The 23,701-nt window shown below is 31.6% G+C and overlaps 2 protein-coding genes and 1 pseudogene across 3 annotated transcripts; 2 read left to right on the forward strand and 1 right to left on the reverse strand.

Moving 5' to 3' along the window:
* Window positions 1-905: 905 nt before the first annotated feature.
* LOC105176205 (peamaclein) lies at window positions 906-1,687 on the forward strand. The gene is made up of 2 exons (XM_011098935.3): window positions 906-1,078; window positions 1,349-1,687. The coding sequence occupies exons 1-2, from the start codon at window positions 985-987 to the stop codon at window positions 1,537-1,539; spliced, it is 285 nt and encodes a 94-aa protein (XP_011097237.1). The 5' UTR covers window positions 906-984; the 3' UTR covers window positions 1,540-1,687.
* Window positions 1,688-3,717: 2,030 nt separating this feature from the next.
* Window positions 3,718-6,685, reverse strand: LOC105176322 (putative indole-3-acetic acid-amido synthetase GH3.1). Its single transcript, XM_088876797.1, has 3 exons — window positions 6,326-6,685; window positions 5,885-5,986; window positions 3,718-5,356 (listed from the first exon to the last, which is right to left on the reverse strand). The coding sequence occupies exons 1-3, from the start codon at window positions 6,622-6,624 to the stop codon at window positions 3,979-3,981; spliced, it is 1,779 nt and encodes a 592-aa protein (XP_088732923.1). The 5' UTR covers window positions 6,625-6,685; the 3' UTR covers window positions 3,718-3,978.
* A 14,234-nt stretch (window positions 6,686-20,919) lies between these two features.
* Window positions 20,920-23,161, forward strand: LOC105176206 (xyloglucan galactosyltransferase XLT2 pseudogene; annotated as a pseudogene). Its single transcript, XR_016063538.1, has 2 exons — window positions 20,920-21,288; window positions 21,411-23,161. The product of XR_016063538.1 is annotated as a xyloglucan galactosyltransferase XLT2 pseudogene (transcript).
* The last annotated feature ends 540 nt before the right edge of the window (window positions 23,162-23,701 follow it).

Here is a 23,701-nt window from a genome sequence, read left to right on the forward strand (position 1 = left end):
ACCGACCTCATAATTTAAGCATAAAAGATTTTGTTCTAATCAAATTTTTAAATACAATCCACCGCGTCATAATTGTCTTTCATTTTTTTGTTAAATAAATAAATATATATGTGGAAATTATATAATAACATATGTAATAGGAGATCTATTCGATTATTTAGTAATTATTTAATTAAAATTAGTTAATTTTTGTAGTGTATCTCCTCCGTAATTATTAAAAGAGGAAGACAAGTTACCGCACAGCCTGTAGCTTTAAGAAACACAGCGTTTTTTTAGTATGTCAAGAACAAAGTACTAATAGAATATGCATGCACTGGATTTCCTTTACCTTTTTTTTTTTTTTTTTGTTTTCACGATAGTTGTCCTCATATAATATTTGAAATTAATCTTGTTTGGAACAAGAGCAAAAGAGTTAAACCCCTTTACAACATATATAACTCTAAAATTTCAAATATTTACTTACGGCAATAATTTTTCTAGAATCCAACTCGTTTTTTGCTGGACCAAAAACTGGTCTCTCGAGACATTGATATGTGCGCAAGCAACTAGCTAGAAGTCTTTTAAAACTATAAATGGGTGCTGAAATTTTCTAAGTTAAATGTTCTGACTCAGAAGTTGCGCGCCACCTTCTTTACACCAAAGACATCACTACATTGTGTCGTCCGAGTCCAAAATGGCAAGAGGAGTTGCTGTTCCCCATACTAACAGCCAATATACAGTCTGTATTTGTGCATTCTTAATCATCTTAGATTCCCTCCACCACATACACCTTTGTAATTGTCCAGATGCTATTGCTCTCCTCCCATTTTAGTTCCTCATTCCGATACACGGATAGGTTATGCTTACGTTGTAATTAATTAATATTGTTTCCTACTTAAGTCCTTGTGCTTCACTATAAATACAGTCGTCGTAGGCCATTGGTCGTCGTCACAGCTCCCGTAGTCGAGTGATAGAGCATTTTCTTAGTTTGTTAGCTAACTGAAAATGAAGCTTCTCTACTTCACTTTGCTTCTTGTTTCCTTGCTTTTGAGCTCTTCTTTCCTTGCGGATGCAACGGTTGCCCCAGCCCCTGTCCCTGGTAAGTGTCTATCCGTCCCTTCGTTGTGCTTTGTCAGCGTCAAATTTTTAGAACGACTACATTGAGTACGTTTGAGGTTTAATGTTACGCAGAAAGGATTCCCGACAACCTTGTCTTATATTGCATGAGAGCCTTTGCAGAATCTCTTATGATGTAATACATGACTGCATCTGCATAATATGGACATTTTTCCCAATTATATCGAATTCCCATTGTTTGATCATTGTAACGCAAAAAAGGGGAATTAATTAATCGTGGTTTCATGTTCAGTCGCAGGGTCTTGCAATGCAATGTGCAGCGCAAGGTGCGCGAAAGCAGGAATTCCCAAGCGATGCTTCAAGTACTGCTGTGTATGCTGCGATAAGTGCAAATGCGTTCCGTCGGGAACGTATGGGAACAAATCAGAGTGCCCCTGCTACAGAGATATGCTCAACTCTAAAGGCAAATCCAAGTGCCCTTGAGAGAAACTCACCTCAGAATTTGCCCCAATGATGTATCAGAATCTGTAAAACCATTCAAAAATGCATTGGGTAGCTGATACTGAAATTCTTTGTATGAGCATGTATTGGTGCTATAATAATTGAAATAAATTTGACGCTTGAAGAGAAAGTCGGGGTAATGTAAATTACATTAATGGAAAACTCTAATCAAAACCAAGTCTGCCCGATCAAATCAATTACACAGCAAGTTTATAAACTTGCGAGTCATACAGTGATTGTATTTTATTTACTATATAATTGATTCAGATTCGGCCGTTTGAGTTAGAATTCTAATGCCCGAAATTAACTAACAAACTGAAATAGCACATCAAGTGTAAGAATTACGTTGAAGTTCTTAGAGTGCGAGTGTTGATCATTTGTTGCAATAGAAAGAGAAGGAAATTGTCTCTCTTGTCACATCTATCCCATTGTTAATAATTGAAAATAGCAATATGAGTAATGGGGGAGCTTTTCAAGAATATGCATTCAGTTCTCTCTTCTCCTCAGAAACCCAAAAATAACCATAAAAAGAGTGCAAGAACGTAATTTGGAGAAGGGAACAGCTGAATAGCATTAAAAAGTTAGAGTTGACCACTGGAAATGAAAAAATTTACACATCCACAGCAGAGTAGCAAGTTAGGCGTATGAAGATCAAAAGCTGAAGGTGCAACGGATTTACCAAATGTAGAAGAATAGCACCAAAAATATAGATAAATGGTAGAATTACACTGACTAGGACCACTCCACCAGTGAACTCATTGCATCAATACTTTGCATATCCAAATGATTGGTGGGTTCATCTAATAGCAGAATGTTGGCTTGGACAAGGATATGGAAGTGAAAACAACACGTGCTTTCTGCCCTCCAGATGGTATTGCAATTGGAGTTAGGTGGTTGTGGCAGGGAAGTCCAAACTTACCAAGCTTTGCACCAACAGCCTCCTGCTTGCTGAGCCCCTCTTGTTCTGGATGTAAACGAAGCAAATATTGAACTAGTGTTTCATCCATTGTTAGTAGATCCACAAAGTGCTGTGAGTATCTACCAATCCTCAATTTTGACTTTTCCTTACTTCACCCTCAGTTGGAATTATATCTCCGGCAAGAAGATTGAGCAAGGTTGATTTGCCTTCCTCTTAGGCTGAACCATCTTGCAAGGTGCTTCCTCTTGGGCTAAGCCCAGCGATTCTGGACGGACTGACTTTCTCCTAGGTTAACGGGGCTGACTCGGCCTTAGCATTTTTTCTTGGACGAATCGATTTTGGACCATACCCATCAAGTATATATATATATACATAATTTAGCTCAAAGAATTTTTTTTAATCATTTTAAGTTTAATATAAAATTTTCTTGATTAAAAAAATATCTTTTAATTATAATAAATGTAAAATATAATCAGTGAATAAAACAGTCGAATTTTATTATATTTTAAGACTTAAAATTAAGTAATGAATGAGTACAATAGCTCCAAAAAAAAATTTATAAAAAGTTTTTATTAATTTGATTATAAAATTAATTTATTAACTATTTATTCTTTTAGATAAAAATAAATAATTACTTATAAAAAAATATGATAAAATATATTTATAAATTCATAAGATAAATGTTATATCAACAATAATTTAGGAGTACAAAGTATATTTTACCCTAAATATAATAAATTCACCATATCATAAATGCAGAACCCCACATAAGTCAAGCAAGCAATTCCAAAATAACACGACTCTATACTTTTTAAATAATTTTTATAAATTCAGATATGTATAAATATACTTTATCAAAAACGTTTAAAGAGATGAGTATTTTATATACCTGAAGATACTTTCATCAAAGATATATTTTATTAAAAAAAATAATAACTTTAATCCTTTACACATAATAAATAACTCTATAAACTATAAACCCTTTCAATAATAATTTTGTTTAGGGTAAATTTTATCAACATCTTAAGTCTAGATTAAATTATATAAACATATCGTATTTTTTTATAAATAACAGATATATTTCATAAAAATTATTAATTTAATAATTTTTAAAAAAATATATAATTATAATTTCAAAGAATACTACTGTAATTTTATAAAAACTTATAGGTGTTATTATAATATATCATTTTATTTATTTTATAACATCACTACATATTATATTATAGAGACAAACAACCTTTTCAGAAAGTTGCAGCAGCCTAAGCAACAATCACATCATGTATACAGATCATTGAACCTACACACGAACAGCCAATCAAGTGGCAGTAAAATCCAACACAAGAAAAGTAAAAATAAAAAAGGAAAAAAGAAAGAAAAATATTCTTCCTGAACGAGAATTAGAGAGATTCTTTTTGTCGACGGTCTCAAGGGCATGTTTGTTTGTTGGTAGCTAAATCATATTCTACTGGCGCAAATATCCCCAACAACACATAACCGAGTCAAACACGCCGTTCTGGTGTCCAGTGCGGCGGCGCTGGGCTGAAATGGGCGGACAGCACCCGCGCGTCGAGCAGCTCCACGATGGGCGTGAAGCTCACGCACCTTGGAGCCTTGTATTGGTTGATCGACGCTCCTCTTGAGATCGCGTAATCCATGAGCTCCTCAAATGTTCCATTCTTGACAACCCTAATCTCCAGCGGCCCGACTGAGTTATCTGCGACCCGGCACTGTCTGTAAACCGAGTTCATGGATTCTTCCATGACTCTGCAGCATTCCTCCAGAACCTCCCGGGTCGGCCCGTTCGCCGGATCTTTGACGAGCAATTCCCAGTATATCACGTAATGCCCTGGAATCGTGTTTGTGTCAGCATAGCTAGTGTATTCCACTACACTGGTATTGAGTTCGCGCAACAAAGCAGAAGCATTCTCGACGGCCTTCTGCAACTCCGACTCGTCGGTTTTATCGGCGTCGATGCTGAGGAGGACGTTCTTCCGGCGGATGAACTTGAACTGCGGAGCGGAATTGTGGAACCCGGTGACCCGGAGAATGTCTCCGACGCGGTAGCGGCATAGCCCCGAGTACGTTGTGACCACCAGCTCGTACTCTTTGCCGACTTCCACGTCAGCCAGGTCCACCAGCCGCGGAGGAGAGTCACGGTGTAGCTCCACCGGGTTGGCCGGGTCGTGAGGGATGAACTCGAAGTAGCCCATATTGGGCATGATGGTGTAGGAAACCTCGGCGGGCTTCGTCATAGGCTTCAAATTGAGCCCGAAATAGCACTCAGATGATGCGTACATGGTGCAAGCCTGTGGGAGGCCGCCGCTGTAGAAATCGAGAAGGGGAATGTATTGGGCCATCGCACCGGTGACAATCACGTCAAGGTACTTAGTGTTGGGCCAAATTCTTGGAATTATCCTCTCCCAGTTCTCACCCTCGCATTCTTTGGTGATGAACTCAGCAAGATCCGGATTCGGGTAAAGTATTTTGGCCATGCGTTCTTGAATAGCTGGATCGATGATTCTAGGGTTTAATGACCCGGTGGAGATGTCATGTGCTAGTTGCCGCCAATGGGTCTGGAGGAACCGAATGGCGCGGAGTAGCCCGGAGGCAAAGACGGCCCCGACACGAAGAACCTCGTGGCGCATGAGGAGGCCACATAGCATTTGAGTATACATGCTTTGGAAAGAGTCGGAGCAGAGAATTGCTTCATCGGGGCTGGTGTAGACATTGTAGGGGTCATAGGGTCGGGTCTTGAAATGGGTGCTCTTGTAGTAACTGGTGAGAACAGGGCGTGCTACCAGCCCGCCGGGTGTCATGGTTTCTGCCTTTATGAATAGAAAGTATAGTGCTTTTCCTTTGTCCAACCCTGGCACGTATCTGTCAGACACACGTTCAAGAATGATTATTGTCTATCATTCCCTGTTTAGATTTTAATTGATATAAGCCCAGACATAGAAACCATTTACCTTATTTTCTTATTTGTGTTTAAAAGATAGAGAGAAAAAAAAAATAGAAATAAATTAGTATGTGTTGAAAATAAATTGTATGTTTGACTTTGTGTTTTGAAGTAATTTAAAATATTTTAAAATAAGTGGTGTGGATTTGATGTTGGGATTTTGGTTTACAAAAATTATTATTCATTGTCAAACCATATCTTTTTTATATTTTTTTTATATATAAATATTATATATTTAATATTATATTTTTTGAAAACAAAAATTACTATTTATTGTCGAATATATATCTTTTATATTATTAAATGTATATATATTTTACATAGAGAAAGTTGAAAAATAAAAAAATACACAGATAAAGTATAAAAATACAAAAACAAATATTAGGCGCATATTATCTTATCTCAAAAAATACAAAATATAAATCCAAACATTGCCTTAAGATTCTTACAGGTTCATCACTGGCATCAGAAGAGAGTACAGCAGTTGCCTGCGGTCCATCTCTTCACTAATCGTGGGCATCAACTTTCTTTCACCAGCTGATGTTCCCGAACTGCAAATTCAAAATTCGCACAAGCTATTACACTTTGTAATTCGTGAATTATAACTTTTTGATACACTATTATATTACACTTTATACATGTCAGAAAACTGCAATATTAGCCTACTGGTGTTACAATATTAAGCTTGGTAGGAATTTATTTTTATAGCTTTATTTGATAAATTTTAAAAATTGCTGACAACGAGAACAAAAACGAATGAGATCTACTCAATTAAGCCTGCCATATGCACTTTTATGCTACATGTGATATCACATGCAAAATCCGAACTAGATATATAACCAAATAGCAAAGAAATACACAAAATTGTTCTTTTTTTTCTTAGTGTTTACCTTGTAAGGAACTCGGAGATGGGGTGAGAGCAAAGAATAGGAGAGCGATCCCCATTCGCAATACGTTGGATCTCCGGTTGAAGATCCTCATAGGTAACCACCGGAAGCCTAGACTTAAACGTCTGACGATCGGTAGCACCACCGGGGTTGAACCTCTGTAGGTACTCGGTGTCGGCATTCCGGCCAAGTATTTCGGCCAACACCTTTTCTTGCACCTTATCAGCGTTTGTAGTCATTTCTTCGATAAATTCAAGAGCCTTAGCAAATTTCTCAGGTACAGAAGAATGATCAGCAGCCATTATCAGGGAGTTAATTAAGAGGAAGTCGTGTGTCGCTGTATCAAGACTTGGGAGTGGTGGAAATTCTGAGGGAGATGGCGTGGTTTATATAGTGAGTGAAGCAAAGTGGGGTGGGGGAGAAGTGCTTCCAGGGTGGACGTCACCTGCCACGTAGGACGGGCACGTGGCAGCCGGACTTGTACGCTACCATTTCTCGTGTTGTGTTTGGATGGACATTAGCGTACATAGACATTGAGATATATTTGTCCTAAGAAATGTTGGGCCAGGAGGAGACACGTGGGGCCCGCATGGGACCATTCTTGCTTCGTTGATGCAGACACGTGGGCCCAATTAGTGAGCCACGTAAGCATTTCCAGGTTGGGCTCTTTTGTCCCGGCCCGGAGTTTGTTGGGCACGGACAGCGATGGGCTGCCGGCGAGCTCGGCATAATTATCACTGTTCCTCGCTAAGGGATAAATTATTGAGGGCGTCAGGGCTTACTTTAGAGTTGTTTTTTACCTCCCATAAAAAAAGCAGAGGGGATAATGAAAGTTGCTAATGAAGATAGAAGCGATTATTGATCAATACTAATCAATGAGGAAATAAATATTGATTGTGAAGCAATCAGGTTATGGTTATACTCATCACTTGTCAAGTAATTCCAACAACGCATTCTTTAGTGATCTATGCGGTTAGCTTTTGCGTTAGAGTCGCTAAGTGGCAGTCGCAGTCGCATCACCATTTCTGTAGTTTTCATGCCCATTTTATTTATTCTTCTCCGAATATTTTTATATCCCTAGAAACTAATTAATTCTAAACAATGTTATCCTCTTTCATTCCTCAAATTTAGGCCCTGGTTTATAATTTCATTTCATCTCATCTCTGAAAGAAACAAATCGATGAGATGAGTTCGGTTCAGATGATTTTTTTTTTTTTTTTGTTTATGTGATTAATAGACTTAACATAAAAATACAATAATAATAATTAGGTATGATACTATATAATCATTGCAATATAAAGAATAATTCATTTTCTTATGGTACCGCTAGAATACAACGAATAGTATTTTACGTATCACGAATATTTTGTCAATTAATCAAAAAATTCTCGATATATTTTATTTTACGTAGTACATAAATTTCTTACATTAGTAGTAAATTATGTATATCTCAATCTCCCGACACCATCACTCACACAATCAAACATAAATTAAAATCAAATTTATATGCCGAAAATATATTTAGTTGTGGAAATTAATTTGGTCATAAGTCTTAGCTCCAGGTCTCTTGAGGGATAATCCAACGGTTTGAGCTTAAAATTTTCTATAGAATGTCTTGTGTTTGAATTTAGATACGTGCATGCATTAAAAGAAAAAAAATACCATAGCTCCAAATAGAGAATAAATTTTATTTTCAAAGTAAATAATTATTATTATAGAGAATAATTCATTTTTCTTTTAGTACTATTAAAATACGACCAATAGTACGGATCAGAAATTTTAGTCAATCAAGCAAAACAAATTCTCGGAACATTTTTTTCACGGAGTAAATAAATAAGTCTTACATGAGCAGTAAGTTGCGTGTATCTCCATCTCCCGACACCTTCACTCCCAAAGTCAAACGCAATTGGTAAATTAAAATCAACGTTTTATGCCAAAACTAATATTTAGTTGTGTTAACTAATTTGATCATAAGTCTTACCTCTCCACACACGGTTAAATTACCCTTTTGTCCCATAAAAACGGTATATTTTCTTATTAGTCCCATGTTTTACGGGATTTCTGTTTTGATCCCATTTTGTTAAAGAAAAAAATTCAAGTTAGTCATCCACAATTTTTATCATCAATTTTTAAGGGCGGAAGTGGTCAAACGTTAATCTAATTACTGTTGGAGGTGCATCAATGATGTTAATGTTCATCTGGGAAAAAGAAATTAGGGAATATATATAAATATAAATTATATTGTTCAAAATTGAACTATCAGAAAAGTCACAAAAATTAAATATAATAGTTAAATATGTAAAAAACACAACGTAATTCGATTAACATATAACAACCTCTGCCGTTAAAAATTGACGATAAAAATTGCAGAGGACTAACTTGAAAATTTTTCTTTAACAAAATGGGATCGACTAAAAAGAAAATGTGTCTTCTTTATGGGATCAAAAAACATGGTAAATAAACACCTCATCTATAGAATTAAATTTTTAAAGAAGAGAATCATTGGAGTTCATAAAAATAGGGCAACTTCTAATTATTATGGCTAATGATTGAGACATTAATTAATTTGGAGTGTATGAAGTTAAGTTGAAGTTATTAGTCTCTATTGATAGTGACGCTAATGTATAAGTACTACTTGCAAAGGAGGTTAGAAAGATATGTAAACTTGTTTTATGCATACCATTAAAGTGAACTAGTTATTGGAGCACACTTAATTTCAATTTTTATTATATTTATTTAATTATATAAAAGAGAATAAAATAAAATAAATAACTAATTAGAACTGATCATTTGTTTAATATTTTTTATTAATTTTAAATGTGCACGAATAGAATATTATTGATACAGAAAATTAGAAAGATTATTATTTTCTATAAGAATTGATAAGTATGTTTGAGGGTAATTTAGGCAATATACAATTTGTATCAAAAGTAGTCACTCCAACTCATGCACACTTAGGGAGTATTTGGGAGAATTTTCTAAAAGCACTTTTCAACTTCTTGCTGCAAAAAAATACTTTTTTGAGGTGTTTGGAATTTTTATTTTTATTTTTGAAATTGCTACAAAAGAACTTTTACGCCAAAATTAAATTTAATTTTTTTTCTAAATAAATTCAACTTCCTTTTGAACTACTTTACTCTCATTATAGTAATATTAATTTAAATTTATTTTTAAATTGCTCATCTAAAGTTGATATTAAAATTTTCAAATAATTTGAATGATTTATCACTAAAAAAATTTATAATTTGACGTATTTAGTATTTTAGAATTTTTATATTTTATTTTCTACATTATCTTATATTATTCGTATATCAATATATAAAAATATAAATTAAATTATTATGATTAATTATAAATATATAAATTTTTTTTTTACAATCGTACAAGTTTATTTATTTTGTATAAATGAATAATTTTATTACATAGTGGGGCATTACTGAATTAAACATTCAAATTTTCTATTACCATTTTTAATGATATAAATGGTAACTATTTGTAAAAGATTAAATATGGCATATACTAATTGAAATCAAATTTATTAATTTTTTAGGAAAAATAATTATAATCAAAAGACAAGTTCAAATATTAAATAAATATAATATCTTTTTTATATATGGGGACAAAATGATCTTTTTTTCCCAAACACTATCGAATTTAACTTTTGTCTACCTTTTATTTTTTCACAGACACTATCCATTTTTTATTTTGCTACAACTTTCAACTTTTTATATAAAAAATACTTTTTTCTAAAAGCAATTTTTTTTGCACACACTCCCTCAATAAATAGCGTATATATAGAAAAATTAAGAGAATTAGCGACAAAAGAAATAAAGTGACAATTTTAATATTGCCACTATAATTATATATACTTAGTGACAAGAATTTTTATTTTGTCACGATAATAAATTTTATAATTTTAATAATTACTATTATTTTGTAAAAATTATTATGAGCAAAAATTAGTGCAGAAAATAGTGTATAAAGTTGTCACTAAATACAATTAGCAATACATGTATACTGATGACCTAGTGACACTAGAAGAATTATAATTTTAACTAAGGTTAGTTGTCATGGTTAATAACAAATAGCTGTAGTAAATAGTTATTGATCACGGTCACGCGACGATTGTTGGCCATGGTTTTTTAGGTGGTGGCTACAAGCCATGGCAAATATTTTGACCATGATTTTTAGCCGTGGCAAATAATTTTTTCATAGTGAAAAGACTAGTTTTTTGCATCGATTTTATTTAATCAAAGTTAATAGCAGTCACTTATCATAATTTTTAGCCATAGTTACTAACATTATAGCCAATAGTAATTTATTTCTAGAGTGACGACAAACAACCATTGCTATTTTATTGTGTTGTCCATCACAATTGCAGTACCAAACAAGTGCTTGGACAATGATTCCATAAATACGAAGATCTTGCATGATTTCCCCAAATCCAGAAAGTGATTGGTCTAGTTGAAGATATTGCAATGTCTCAAATCTATAAATACATTTACCTTAGTCCTATACCACGCCCAACTTTCACTGCTCACTACTAATTTTAGTGGTCAATGTTCCCTTTTTTTATAATATATATTTTTATATGCAAAACTAAAAGATTTTAATGAGAATATTTTGAACGGTTAAAAAGTCAAAAATCTTGTTAGTTTGAACAAAAAGTAGTTGACCAAATACATATATATATATATATATATATATACAGATTTTGTGATTCTAGTTGACCAAAAGTCTTGAATTCGTATTTAGAATCGAGATTTTGTGAGTTCGTGAGTCTGAATTTCAGCAAATCTATGAGTATTTATTTTATTTTATATAAATTTATAAATGAGTTAATGGTTTTTGAAAAATGTATTAAATTATTGATTAATATTGGGATGTAATAATATAATTATTGCTTTTTATAAAAGAGAAAATTATGTTATAAGTAGAGAATATCAACTATCATTGAGTTTGGTAGGCATAATTGAGTTAAAAATATAGCTCAAAAAATTTTTTTGCATTAAATTTGTAAATATTAGCAATTAATAAAACAAATTTAATCATCATTATATTTGTGTTGTCACTAATTAATAGTTATAATATGATATGATTAAAATTATTTTCACTTAATAAATATCTTTAGGAACAATTCCAATAATATCATTACTTATATTTCGTCACTAATATTATTTTTAATTCTAACGAAACAAAACTGCAACTTCTCATGATCGATAACATTGACCCATTACACATGTAAAAAATATACTGTTATATTGTGGAAGACCGCACAATTTTCACTGACCTAATTATACTTTGACTAGTTCTCAACCAATGGTATGAAAATCTATATCTTCATAATTAAAATTATTGATATAAAGTAGCAAGATTATTAAATTATGATACGCATATTAGGAAAGTAGAAGTTATCATTATTTTTATTTAAAGTTGGAACACTTAATTGTATCCACAAAATCAATCATGTGGCATCAAGTGGAGATCTAATGTCCTTAATGGTTGTTGTGGATACGGGTAGCATATTTGCGGGTCAGATTGGGGGTCAGTGGGTTGGCCTCCAAAGGCATTGAATTCCAAAGGAGTTTGAGTCCGTGTGGTTAAAATATTTATTATAATTAAAATATTATGATGGATAAACTAAAATTATTTTATTTAAAATGTGGTATAGTTTTAAAGTCTATAAGCATTAAAAGTGTAGTTCATAGTAAAAATTTTTTATTGTTTTATAATCTTTAATCTTTCAATAAATTATATTGACACTCCTTAACGTTGGATTAATTACATAAAAATTCGTTGTCCTTTATAAAATTATAGTTACATCCCTTGAGGGATGTTACTGGAATGTATTGAGGATTGTGTACAGTTTCACAATTGAAAAAGCAATATTAGTAATTACAACTACAACCACATGGGATGTACATGTAATGTTACAAAGGACGGGTGGGGTGTCAAACGTAATTTACACTTAATTTAACATCCAATAGACAAAATCACTCCCATAGTTTTGTTAGTATTTTTCTTTTACCCTTTATATAACTGACGTTTTCCCCCAAACTATTGTATGATTTTTTAAATTTTAATAGCTTGATGGCTTTTTTTGATCGTTATTAAAATAAGAAAAGCTTATTACGCCAACACTCTACAAATTATTTATCTAAATACTTTAAAATTTTATTTTTAAAATACGATTCAACATTTATAAGCCTTTAAAATATTTTAATTATAAGATGTAAGAGTTTATCAAATATTTCAAATAAGCTCCGCCAAACACCTTCTTAGTCAATATTTCAAATATATACTGAATAACTATACATACATTCAGTAGAAATGTCAATATTATTTATACAAATTATCCTTACTTTTTAAAAAAAATTATGCATACATCCTAAAAAATATCAACATCATTACACAAATTATCATATTTTTTAGTTGTCAGGGATGATTTTATAATTATAAAAAAGATATGGGTGATTTGTATAAATAAATCATATATCAAAAAGTGTAAATATAATCATTCCTTAAATATTCACCGTTGTCTATGGAAATTAAGATAATCTAATCATACGAAACATTAACAAACTAGATCATCATAGTTCCATCAATAACGATCAGCCTATAATACATTCATAAAACGATAATTTTTTTATATTTTCAATACCATCTGAACTCATAATAATTAAATAAAAAAGTTAGTTACTAATTAACCACTAAATTATTGTGATAGTTAATGGTCAAAGTTAGTTCAAATTTAATTTCAAAATATTTAAAAACTCCAAATTAAATTGGAAAACTATACTTGGATTTCATTACAACCATCATCACCACGACAACATTGTTCAATGTTTAGGGGAGTCTTAAGATAGAAATTACGTGATCAAATTAATTATTATTCTTTTTCAAATAAATCTAAGTAAATATATATATATATATATATATATATATAATATTGTACTGTTTTTTTCCAGTCAATGGACGCAACAAAAATATGACTGGATCTGTTCATTCGATGTACGAGACAAACATTGCCACCTAAAACTTACCAAGTCAATGTCCTTGCGTAAGAACTGGAGCCCCTAATTTCAAACTTCTAACATTATCATAATTTGAAGTTTTTTTTTTTAAATGATTTTATATTATAACAATTTTTTTTAAATTTTTATCTCATTTTGATAAACATTCAGTTTATAAATACTATTTATTGTCGATGAGGTCTAACTTAATTGGCGAAGTTGAGGCCCTGTGAGTCTAAAACTGTGGGTTTGAACCCCACCAACATGTGGAATGTTTCTACTTTAATAATATATATAGTCCTACTTTAATAGTATATCTCGATTATTTTATTGTTGTTAGATATTGATCATTGTAGTCGACTTATTAAAAAAAAAAAAAATAGTTCACTGCTTCACTTCAAAAGGAAACTATATTTGTTAATATATTGAAATAGCAAATATTAATTAAATACAATAATATAATTCAAAGAAATCAAACTATTGACTGAATACCTCTATAATGTCAAGATACAATCAAAAGAAATGAATAAATAAAATGATCAAACCCAGTGACTCATACTTGGTCTAAACAATAAGTTAATTTCCTATACAGAAAAACACACCATGAAATTAACACCATGTTTGGTGAGCTTATAAGTCTTTTAAAATATCTTATAAAATATTTGATAATTAATAGTTTAAAGAACAAGAGATTATAAGAAGCAAAAAATAAAATGTCAGAAATTTATAAGCTCCTTAAGATAAAAATATATAAATTTCCCAACTCTTTTTTTTTAAACAAATTAGTTATTTTCTTGAAATTAATTGCAAATTTAATGCCAGTAATATGTTATAAGCTTCATAATTTATTATTATCTAAACAGTTTAGTAATTTTCTCTTAAAAATTTAAAATATTGTGTGCAAATCTAAAGAAATATTTATAAAATATATATGAATTTATAAAGTTTTAAATTTATCCAAACACCTTCTGAATATCGAAAGCTATTGAATGCTTTCTTTTTCTCTTTTTTTTTTTTAATAATTAACGATGGTAAATTAATTATAATAATTTATCTCAATACGCTGAATAAACATAGATACCTACATATTTTGTAAAATTCGAATTGATGATTTTGAACTTAATCGTAAAACTTCAATATTAACCTTAATAATTAAGGTAAAACATTTGAAGGGTTCAAGCAGTGAAATTTGACTATGGCAACCGAGCACGCGTGGGATACATACATGAGTCAACGTATTGCTGATTACGTAATCAAATTCGCCTCATCACTTACGTTTTAGATCTTCTATAAGATATTAGTTTGGTGTTAACTTGTTGGGATAATTACACTGTTTGTTTTTTTTTTTTAATTTGGTGTAATAATTTCTAATTTTTTTATAATTTAAAAAATTATATTTATTATCTACAATATTATTTCGTTGAATAAATACATCCATCCATATAAATATTCTTTGCAATATGCAAATTACCTACATGTATATATTAACAATTGCTTAAGATGATCAATTTCTAAGAGAAATTCTTCATTGCAGGTAAATTATAATAAGATCTCATTCATAAATTATTAATAATAGTTAGAATATTGTAAAATATAATAGGATTATTATTTTACCCGTAACAATAAAATTATATTTACGATCAGAAAACTCAAATATAATATTGTGTCAAACTGTATGCTCCAACATTTTTCTGTAAAAGGCATCATATTTTTGTACCTATATAAGGTTGGTTTAGAAGAAAAATTAAGTGGTTCCATTCTACGTGGATGGGATTGTAACGACAAAATTTCACTATAAATAATAAGTGACGCATGTATAATAAAATTAAATAGTTTGTTGTATATGAGTTACTAATAATTACATATGATAATCTAAACACAATTTAAGGTAATGCTAAATTTGTGATAATATTATGGCAACACAACAAAAAAATTATTACTATTTAGTAAATACCACATGAAAAGAAATGATTATTTGTCATAGTTAATTGACACTAAAATGAAACTTTTTTGATGAGTGCAGATTAATTAATCACGATTGTGGAACGACTATTAACGGTTATTTCTGTTGGCTTAGGCAAAACATTAGTTGCAACTAAACATCACGTCAAATTTTGATTAATCATGATAAAATATTATTTTTGCATTGATTTTATTTAACCATGATAGAAATTAAGATTTATCATGTTTTTAAACCGTGATTATTTATGTTGAAAATAATCTTTTTTTTAGGATAAATTATATTTGATATTTGAAATGTACCCATTTTTACACTTTGCGATATAAAATTTTATTGTGTCAATTTATAATTTCAACTTTGTAAAATTTGCACTTTTTCATATATGATTATTTTTCTTATCAGTTTTTTACCTGAAAAACATCACATTACCAACGAAATGTCATATGTGGCAAGAGCAAATTTTATAAAGTTAAAATGATAAATTAATATAAAAAAGATTTATATAACAAAATATAAAAATTGATATAATTTGAATGGCAAAATATAATTTACTTTTATATATATTATATATAGTTTCAGTTGCTAAATATGTTGCTATTATTAACATTTTCATTTTTACCCCTTCAAAAACGCAGACTAGAAGATAAGATATTTGAATGATAATCACGAGATTGAAAATAACAATGTGCAGAAAAGTCGTCGTAAGCACCTAATGTTTCCTTATTGAGACAAACCCTAATTTCAGTTGTCTTGTCTAGTCCTGAACTAATTTTGTTGATATATATATATATATATTCACTTTAGAAGAAAATATATAATTTATAATCAGACAATCAATCAACCAATCCGATGTTTACCACATGGGAATAAATGTTTTGGAATTTGTCTCTTTTCGGCCAAACATACGGAGAAATTGGATGTCCTTTGTAAATAAGGTACAAACAATTTGGTCCAGCTTCTGGTAAATTAATGATTAAGGGTGTTATTTTCCTTTTATTTTCTTTCCAGATGTTAACTACACTTTTTGATTTATAATTTACATACACAAACCACATATCTGTTTTTTTTTGCACAATTACAGAAATCATAGTTAAAAAGTAAGGATAGTTTATATAATATTGTTGACATTTCTAAAAAGTGTGCGTATAATTTTTCAAGAAAACAAGAGTGATTTATGTAAAGTACGTTAACGTTATTTGTGGGTGTATTTTTAAAATGCACAGATAATATTGTAAATAGACCAGGTTGGGAGTGGATATATCACTATGCCTATATCTATTATGTGATTGGTTGGTTAATTAGGCCTGAACAATCTAATTTAAATAATAATATTTTCATAATCAATCCAACCCAGTTCAAAACCCAAATAGGAGTTGTAAACCATGGTATATTCAGGTAATTAGATCGTTATTGTTTTTGGGTAAATTACAATGTCATTTCCTGAGATTGGCATAATTATAGATACTCTCTCATTGTTTGAAAAATTATAAATCCCCTCTGAACTAATATAAAAGAGAAATATGTTGTTTCTCACTCTCAAATAGCCGTTTGCGATAATGCAATATTGGATATTGAAATACTAATTATACCCTTAAATATCCATCCTAGTATATTTTTTTATGCATATGCACTGAATGTGTACATTCAATTAATTAAATAATACTCAAAACGGTGTTCAATTCCCTCAAGATCCAATGGATCCGTGAGCCCAAATTTATTGTTTTGGACCCAATTTTTAAGGTTAGGTTGGATTGGGCCTAGACCCATTCTTTTTTCTTAGTGTTGTTTGATAATGTTCGGAATTTTATTTAAGACAAGATAGTGTTACCAACTTTTATAATATGATTGGATTGGGTTGGGTTGGATGAGAAATAAAATGGTAATTAATTTTATAAAAGAATAGGGGTAGAATTTATTTTAGTACCATAACTATGACAAGTGTCGCTTTTAGTCCTATAAAACTCATAATCATGTATTTTTAGTCCCAAAAAGTCACGTGCTTTGTGGTTTTGGGACTAAAAGATATTATTTGAAATTAAAAAAATATTATAATTTTGGGACTAAAAAAACCCAAAATATTATTTTTTTGAACAAAAAATGCGTGATTTTGAGTTTTATGCGACTAAAAGAGTCACATATCATAATTATGGTACTAAAAATAAATTATGCCCTTATTTTATGAGATTAAAAAAATTTTTTGCCCATTTCTTGAAATATAATTTTAAATAAAAATTATTATGGAATATCTTTTTTCCACATTCATATAAGGTAGAAGTTTAAAAGAGATATTTAATTAAGAGAGAGAGAGTTTAATTGTTTATAAAAATTATAAAAGTATGACAAAAATTTTATTTTTTGAAATTTAAAAAAATAATCAAAATTCAAATATTTTTTTAAATGTCCTAAAAAGATAAAGTAATATTTTTTTATTATATTCATTATTCAATTAATTAGAAACATTCTTTTAAGCATGTACGGATAAAGTGGGAGGGCATTCAAAGAGAAACGTTTTTTAATCCTACCTTCACTAATCCTTGGAATAGTTTCCATGCGGAAATATGATTAACTTTGGTCGAAACCCTTTTTTTTTTTATATATATAGAAAAATTGAGAAGACTTCAACTTCAATTATTAGACGGCCGCATAGGTAGCAAATTGTTATGTCTTACGTAGGCCTTTTAATGTACTGACATTAAATCTATTGTACACTCTTATTCTTTTGTGTTACATTTGAATTTGAGAGAAGAATTTGAAGAAAAAATTTCAAATGACTCTATATTAATTGAAATTCAATAATATTAAAAAAAGAATATAATTTAAATCTGAAGATGAAGAATTTAAAATTCATTGCACTTAATATTACCTAAAGAAATGCAAAAGAATTATTAATAAGGAGCTGAAATTCATAATTTCAAATTGGTGGATCCAAATGTAACTTGTTGATTTGTCATGTTAGCTGCTCTAGGAATAATGTACTACATAAACTGGCTCCATATTATATATAATTCAGCAAATTGTTCTGCTAGCTGAGTTCATTAAGTATCAATTGCAAATCACATGGATCATTTAATTTTCTCAACTCTAGATAAATTTTGCAGCCTAATGATCATAATTGTAGGCTCCTTTTTCTCATTTTTATAATTTAATTTGATTTATAGCCATCTCCAATGAAGTTTGATATATATAATTATATTAAAATATTTTTTTGTTATTCAAAAAATTATAGATACTCCCTCTTATTTTAATGTACGTCTTAAACATCTTATAAAATATTTTGCCAACCTTATAAAGTTAACTAAACACCCATAAATTGACTATAAATGTACAGGAGTAAGGTGAGAAAGAAATGTGGAGTAGTAGCTAGTTAAGAGAAAAAATATAATTGTGATGTTATTGAAAAAATATTGAAATTATAATCCGGCCAAAAAAATTTAAAGGGAAGAAATAAAATAAAAAATAAATTTGAGTATTCAAAAATTGATACAATAATTTTTTTTTATTTTTATAATAGTACAGATGAATATATTAATTATAAAAAAAAAAAGCAGTATTTTGAATTGATGGCACTTCAAGGCCCACCGTGAGGGCCATGGCCCAGTACTGATTTGTATAGTTCACTGAAGACAAAATGTGATTGTGTCATTCAAGCAAAAACATAACAACCGATGTGTTTATTCGGTAAAATTGAAATCAAAATTTTGATAAACTTTTAATAATCAAAATAATAAAAATAGTACAAAATTATATATAAAAATAATGTTACTGATGTGAACCAAAAAATTATTCATCAGGTGAGTCCAATTTTAAGTCTTTGGCCTAAGTTTTTACAAGTCTATGAACGTGAACCCTGCAAAAAGCACATTAACAACTCGATTCTGAAATTAATAACTACAAAAATGATAATTTAAATAAAAAGCGTAACAATGAGTGGTAAAAGAAGTGCGGAAGTGTTTGAAGAATATGTTGATGCGTGCGGATGCTAAGCAAATGTTCTCGTATACCAGAGGGAGAAGAACCCCTTTTATAGCGTTCGTCGTCCTATGGTTGGGACTTAAAAGAGCCCGGTCCTCTTTACTAGTGCGGATAGACTCTTGCTATTGGAACGGTATCAAGAGAAAAAAAAAAAGATATCAAGAGAAAAAGATCCCAAAAATATTAAGAAAAAAGGTGTATTTTAATCAATAACATTAGAATTTCAGACCTATAATTTAAGAATGTATTAGAAACATATGATTTTGTGGTGTAAATGAATATCAAGTACTGTAATAACAATATGAGCCGACAGCTTCGATGTTCCATCCAGGACCCTCACACATTAAAGCGCTTATCCAGCATTTATTGACTCGTCAATTACTTACATTGTCAAATCAAAATGCGACACATATTAGTCGTACTTGACGAAACGCCACAGTGTTTGGCTTTTCCATTCCCGTGAATTGCGTAATGCCTTAATCAATGCATCCCTTTGAAGAACTTTATGGCCATTTACCAAAAAAAGGGGGAAAAAAAAAGGGGGCTTTTAGTCTTATTTTTATAAAAGACTATTTTTAAGATATTATAAATTAATTAAACGCATAAGTGATTTCATATTAAAATATGGATAAATTACATTTTATCATCAATTTATGTTCGATTTTATACTTTATCATCTGAACTCTTTTTTGTGTCAATTTGCTATTTCAAAATTTACACTTTGCAATATTAGATCATTTTTTTATGAAAGTTTTTTTTAGGAAAAAACATAAAATGTGAGGTTTTACCATACATTGCCCTTAAATATCGTATGTGCAGTGCATGCGGTATTTTTTTCGCCAGAAAATTGATTAAAAAACGATCATATATATCAAGTGCGAATTTCGCAAAATTGACACAAATTAATGAGTAGATGATAAAATGTAAAAATGGATAGAGTTTAAATGGCAAAATATAATTTATCCTTAAATTATTATTGAAATATAACAAAATAATAATAACAGACAAACAACGATAAATTATTATGAAAGTGGGCAAATGTCTACATGAAAATAAAACTAGAATCTAAATTTCTTTTATTAAATGAATAAATATCAGTTGAATCTTACCATTAAAGCAGAGTTTTATTAATTTTTTTTAAAAGAGGCATGGTACTTGTATAAATTTATGTGGATATCAATTACAAGATTTGATTCATATTTTGCTCATGTTGTACAAGTATTTTAATTCATAAGACCTTTTTCATAATTGAATCATGGTGAAAAGGATCGTAGCTAGAATTTTTTGTTCCACCTTAATATATTATATTAATATGTGCATGATATATTTAATTAAAAAAAATACATCAATTTAGTATTAATATGCGATATCAAAATGTGATAGATGATCTCTAATATAAATCATATTGGATTTTCTATTGAAATTCTTATTGCATCTTCATTCACGTGTATAAATTTTTTTATCATATAAAATTAATAACGTAATTTTTATATATATATCGTATATATCTTAAATAAAATAAAAAATAATAATAATTACAATAAAAAATTCAATCTAGATTGGCTTTTATTGATTATATATTGTAAAAAAAATTTATTAGAATCAAGTTTGATTTTTCTTAAAAATCTGCAATCACAAAGTAAATAAACGTCTCAACTTTTTGTCTAATAATGTAATTAGCATCCATGCAGTTTTCACTTTATTAAAAGCAGATACGAAAACCTCCCAAATACTCTCCGAACCAAAATCAGGGAATTCCCGATTATGACCAGTATGGTATAGCATATGCGTGATTCACTTTCACTCCTATTTCTCTTACCAAACACGTATTACACTGCCATTTCCTCTCCCACATAAATGCCTTCTTACAACAGATTTTCTTCCAATTTTCATCACACTTTCAGCAGTCGGCTCCATACAATTCATTTCTCCAATCAGATTGAACTGAAACGAAATAAAACACCCCACGTTGTCGCCTGTGGCTGTGGCTATGGCTGTCGGTGCTCAGTAATCTTGAACAGGTACCATACACTGTAAATTCACACTTTTCTCTTCATAGCTTCATCCTCCTCTTTTTCTTCTTCTTTCTCCTCCTCGTCCAATCAAACACTGTTTGTTGTTTGTTCTGTTCTGTTCTGTTCAGTTGAATTATGCTTTCTCTTCACTCCCCGCCGCCGGAGGTTCAATCTCAGAAGAAACCTCTACATACCCTCGATTTCGTGAAGACCCACATTTCCTCACACCCTCGTTTCTGCCTATTCCTCATTTTTCTCTTCATCCAAGTTCTCGTCATCTCCATCGCCCGCAATTCGCCGCCCTGTTTCCCCGCCGTCGTCCGAGATCCCGTTGTGTCCACCGCCACTGGAGATAAGCCCGCATCGGTTTCTTACGATGAAGAATGCCCCTCCGGCAGAGTGTACGTCTACGATCTTCCTTCCATGTTCAACAGAGATTTGCCATTGCATAACTGCACTGACCTAAGTCCCTGGAACTGGCAGTGCGGCATCGACAACAACCACGGCTACGGCGGGCCCGCCACCGAGCTCCGCCGCGTCTTGCCGGGAAATCTCTCTAAATCGTGGTACCGGACCAACCAGTTCAGTTTAGAGTTAATATTTCACCAGCGTATTTTGCAGCATAAATGCCGGACACTGGAGCCGGAATCGGCTGCGGCGTTCTACATTCCGTTTTACGCTGGACTCGCCGTGGGGAAGTACTTATGGGTGAACGACACCTCCAAACGTGACTGGCATTGCGAGATGATGCTGCAGTGGGTGAAGAAACACAAGTACTGGAAGAAATTGAACGGTTCTGATCATTTCATGACCATAGGCCGAATCACATGGGATTTCCGGCGGCTAACCGATCCGGGACAAATCTGGGGATCCACCTTCCTCAACATGCCGGCGATGCAGAAAGTCACCCGTTTCATCATAGAGAAGGCCCCGGGAGATGATCGCGACGTCAGTGTACCTTACCCCACCGGATTCCACCCCAAGACGAGAGAAATCCTCAACCAATGGCAGAACTTCGCGCGTAATTACAATCGACCCAGCCTCTTCACTTTCATCGGCGCGACTCGCAGCTGGGTCAACAATGATTTCCGAGGGCTTCTGCTGAATTACTGTTACAACGAACCGGGTTCTTGCCGGGTCGTGGACTGCGCCACGGCTCAGTGCTCCACCGACTCGTCGGTGATACTAGAAGCCCTTTTAGGGTCGGAGTTTTGCCTGCAGCCAAGAGGGGATAGCTTCACCCGGAGGTCGGTTTTCGACTGCATGGTGGCCGGTTCGGTGCCGGTGTTTTTCTGGAAGAGGACGGCCTACGACCAGTACGAGTGGTTCTTGCCGGGTGAACCGGAGAGCTACTCGGTGTACATAGACCACGAGGCAGTGAGGAATGGGAGTATTTCAATAAAGCAAGTTCTAATGAGGTATAGCAAAGAGGAGATCAAGCGGAAGAGAGAGAGAGTGATTGAGACAATTCCGAGGATAGTTTATAGGATGGGAAACGGGAAGTTTGAGGATGCTTTTGACATTGCTCTTGATGGGGTTTTAGAGAGGATTAAGGAGGAAAGAGGATGGCCGTCTGATCGATGATCTCTTGTATTGTAATGATGATCAATTTGAAAGAGAGTGAAAATGGGTCGGGCCACACGGGTCCGAATCAAACCAAAAGCCCATCATTACAACCAACTTTGATCACCCAACTACTCTCTCATAGCAACAAAAGAAACAAGAGTTTTGCCAATTGAAACAGAAGATTGTGATGAGAGATGGTTTTGTTCTGTCCCTTTAGGCTATTAATTAACAAAGTTTCTCATTGTCTTATTATTACCTCAGCATGCTTATATGTATTTTCTTGATTGATGGTAATATATGCTTTTTTTTTATATATATTATTAAACAACCAATACAAGTACTCATTTCAATAATGAAGCATCATAAAAAGTCGAATACAATCCACATAAGCTAGTATAGGTCTGATTGGCCCAAGAGTGATTAACACATAGTTGTGCAAAATGTGCCCATAGAATTTGAACTTATGACATCGAAACTCCAAGTAAAATTGGAATTTTAATACATCAATGAATGTTTTCCTACATCCGGTGCTTCAAATATGGCCACGTTGTCCAAATGTTTCAAATATGGTTACATTAGAAGCACTCAGTGTAAAGTACACTGTATGAATTTCCAAACAGATAATCAATAAGATCTCTGTAAAAAATATAATATCCCAAAAATGTGGATAAAGACATCCTAATACCTCACCATCATCGTTTTACTACTCTCATTAAAATTTTTAAATGAATTAAAACCACTAATAAAATCCAAACATAAATGTTTCCAAAGAAGACCTCGGACTTTACCAAAAAAATTAATCAATTCCTATAGCATCTTTAAGTTAAGTTGCTAGACATATCGTATGGTGAGA

Source organism: Sesamum indicum, linkage group LG13 (assembly GCF_026168435.1).
Source record: "Sesamum indicum cultivar Baizhima isolate 11 linkage group LG13, ASM2616843v1, whole genome shotgun sequence".
Classification (NCBI taxonomy): domain Eukaryota; kingdom Viridiplantae; phylum Streptophyta; class Magnoliopsida; order Lamiales; family Pedaliaceae; genus Sesamum; species Sesamum indicum.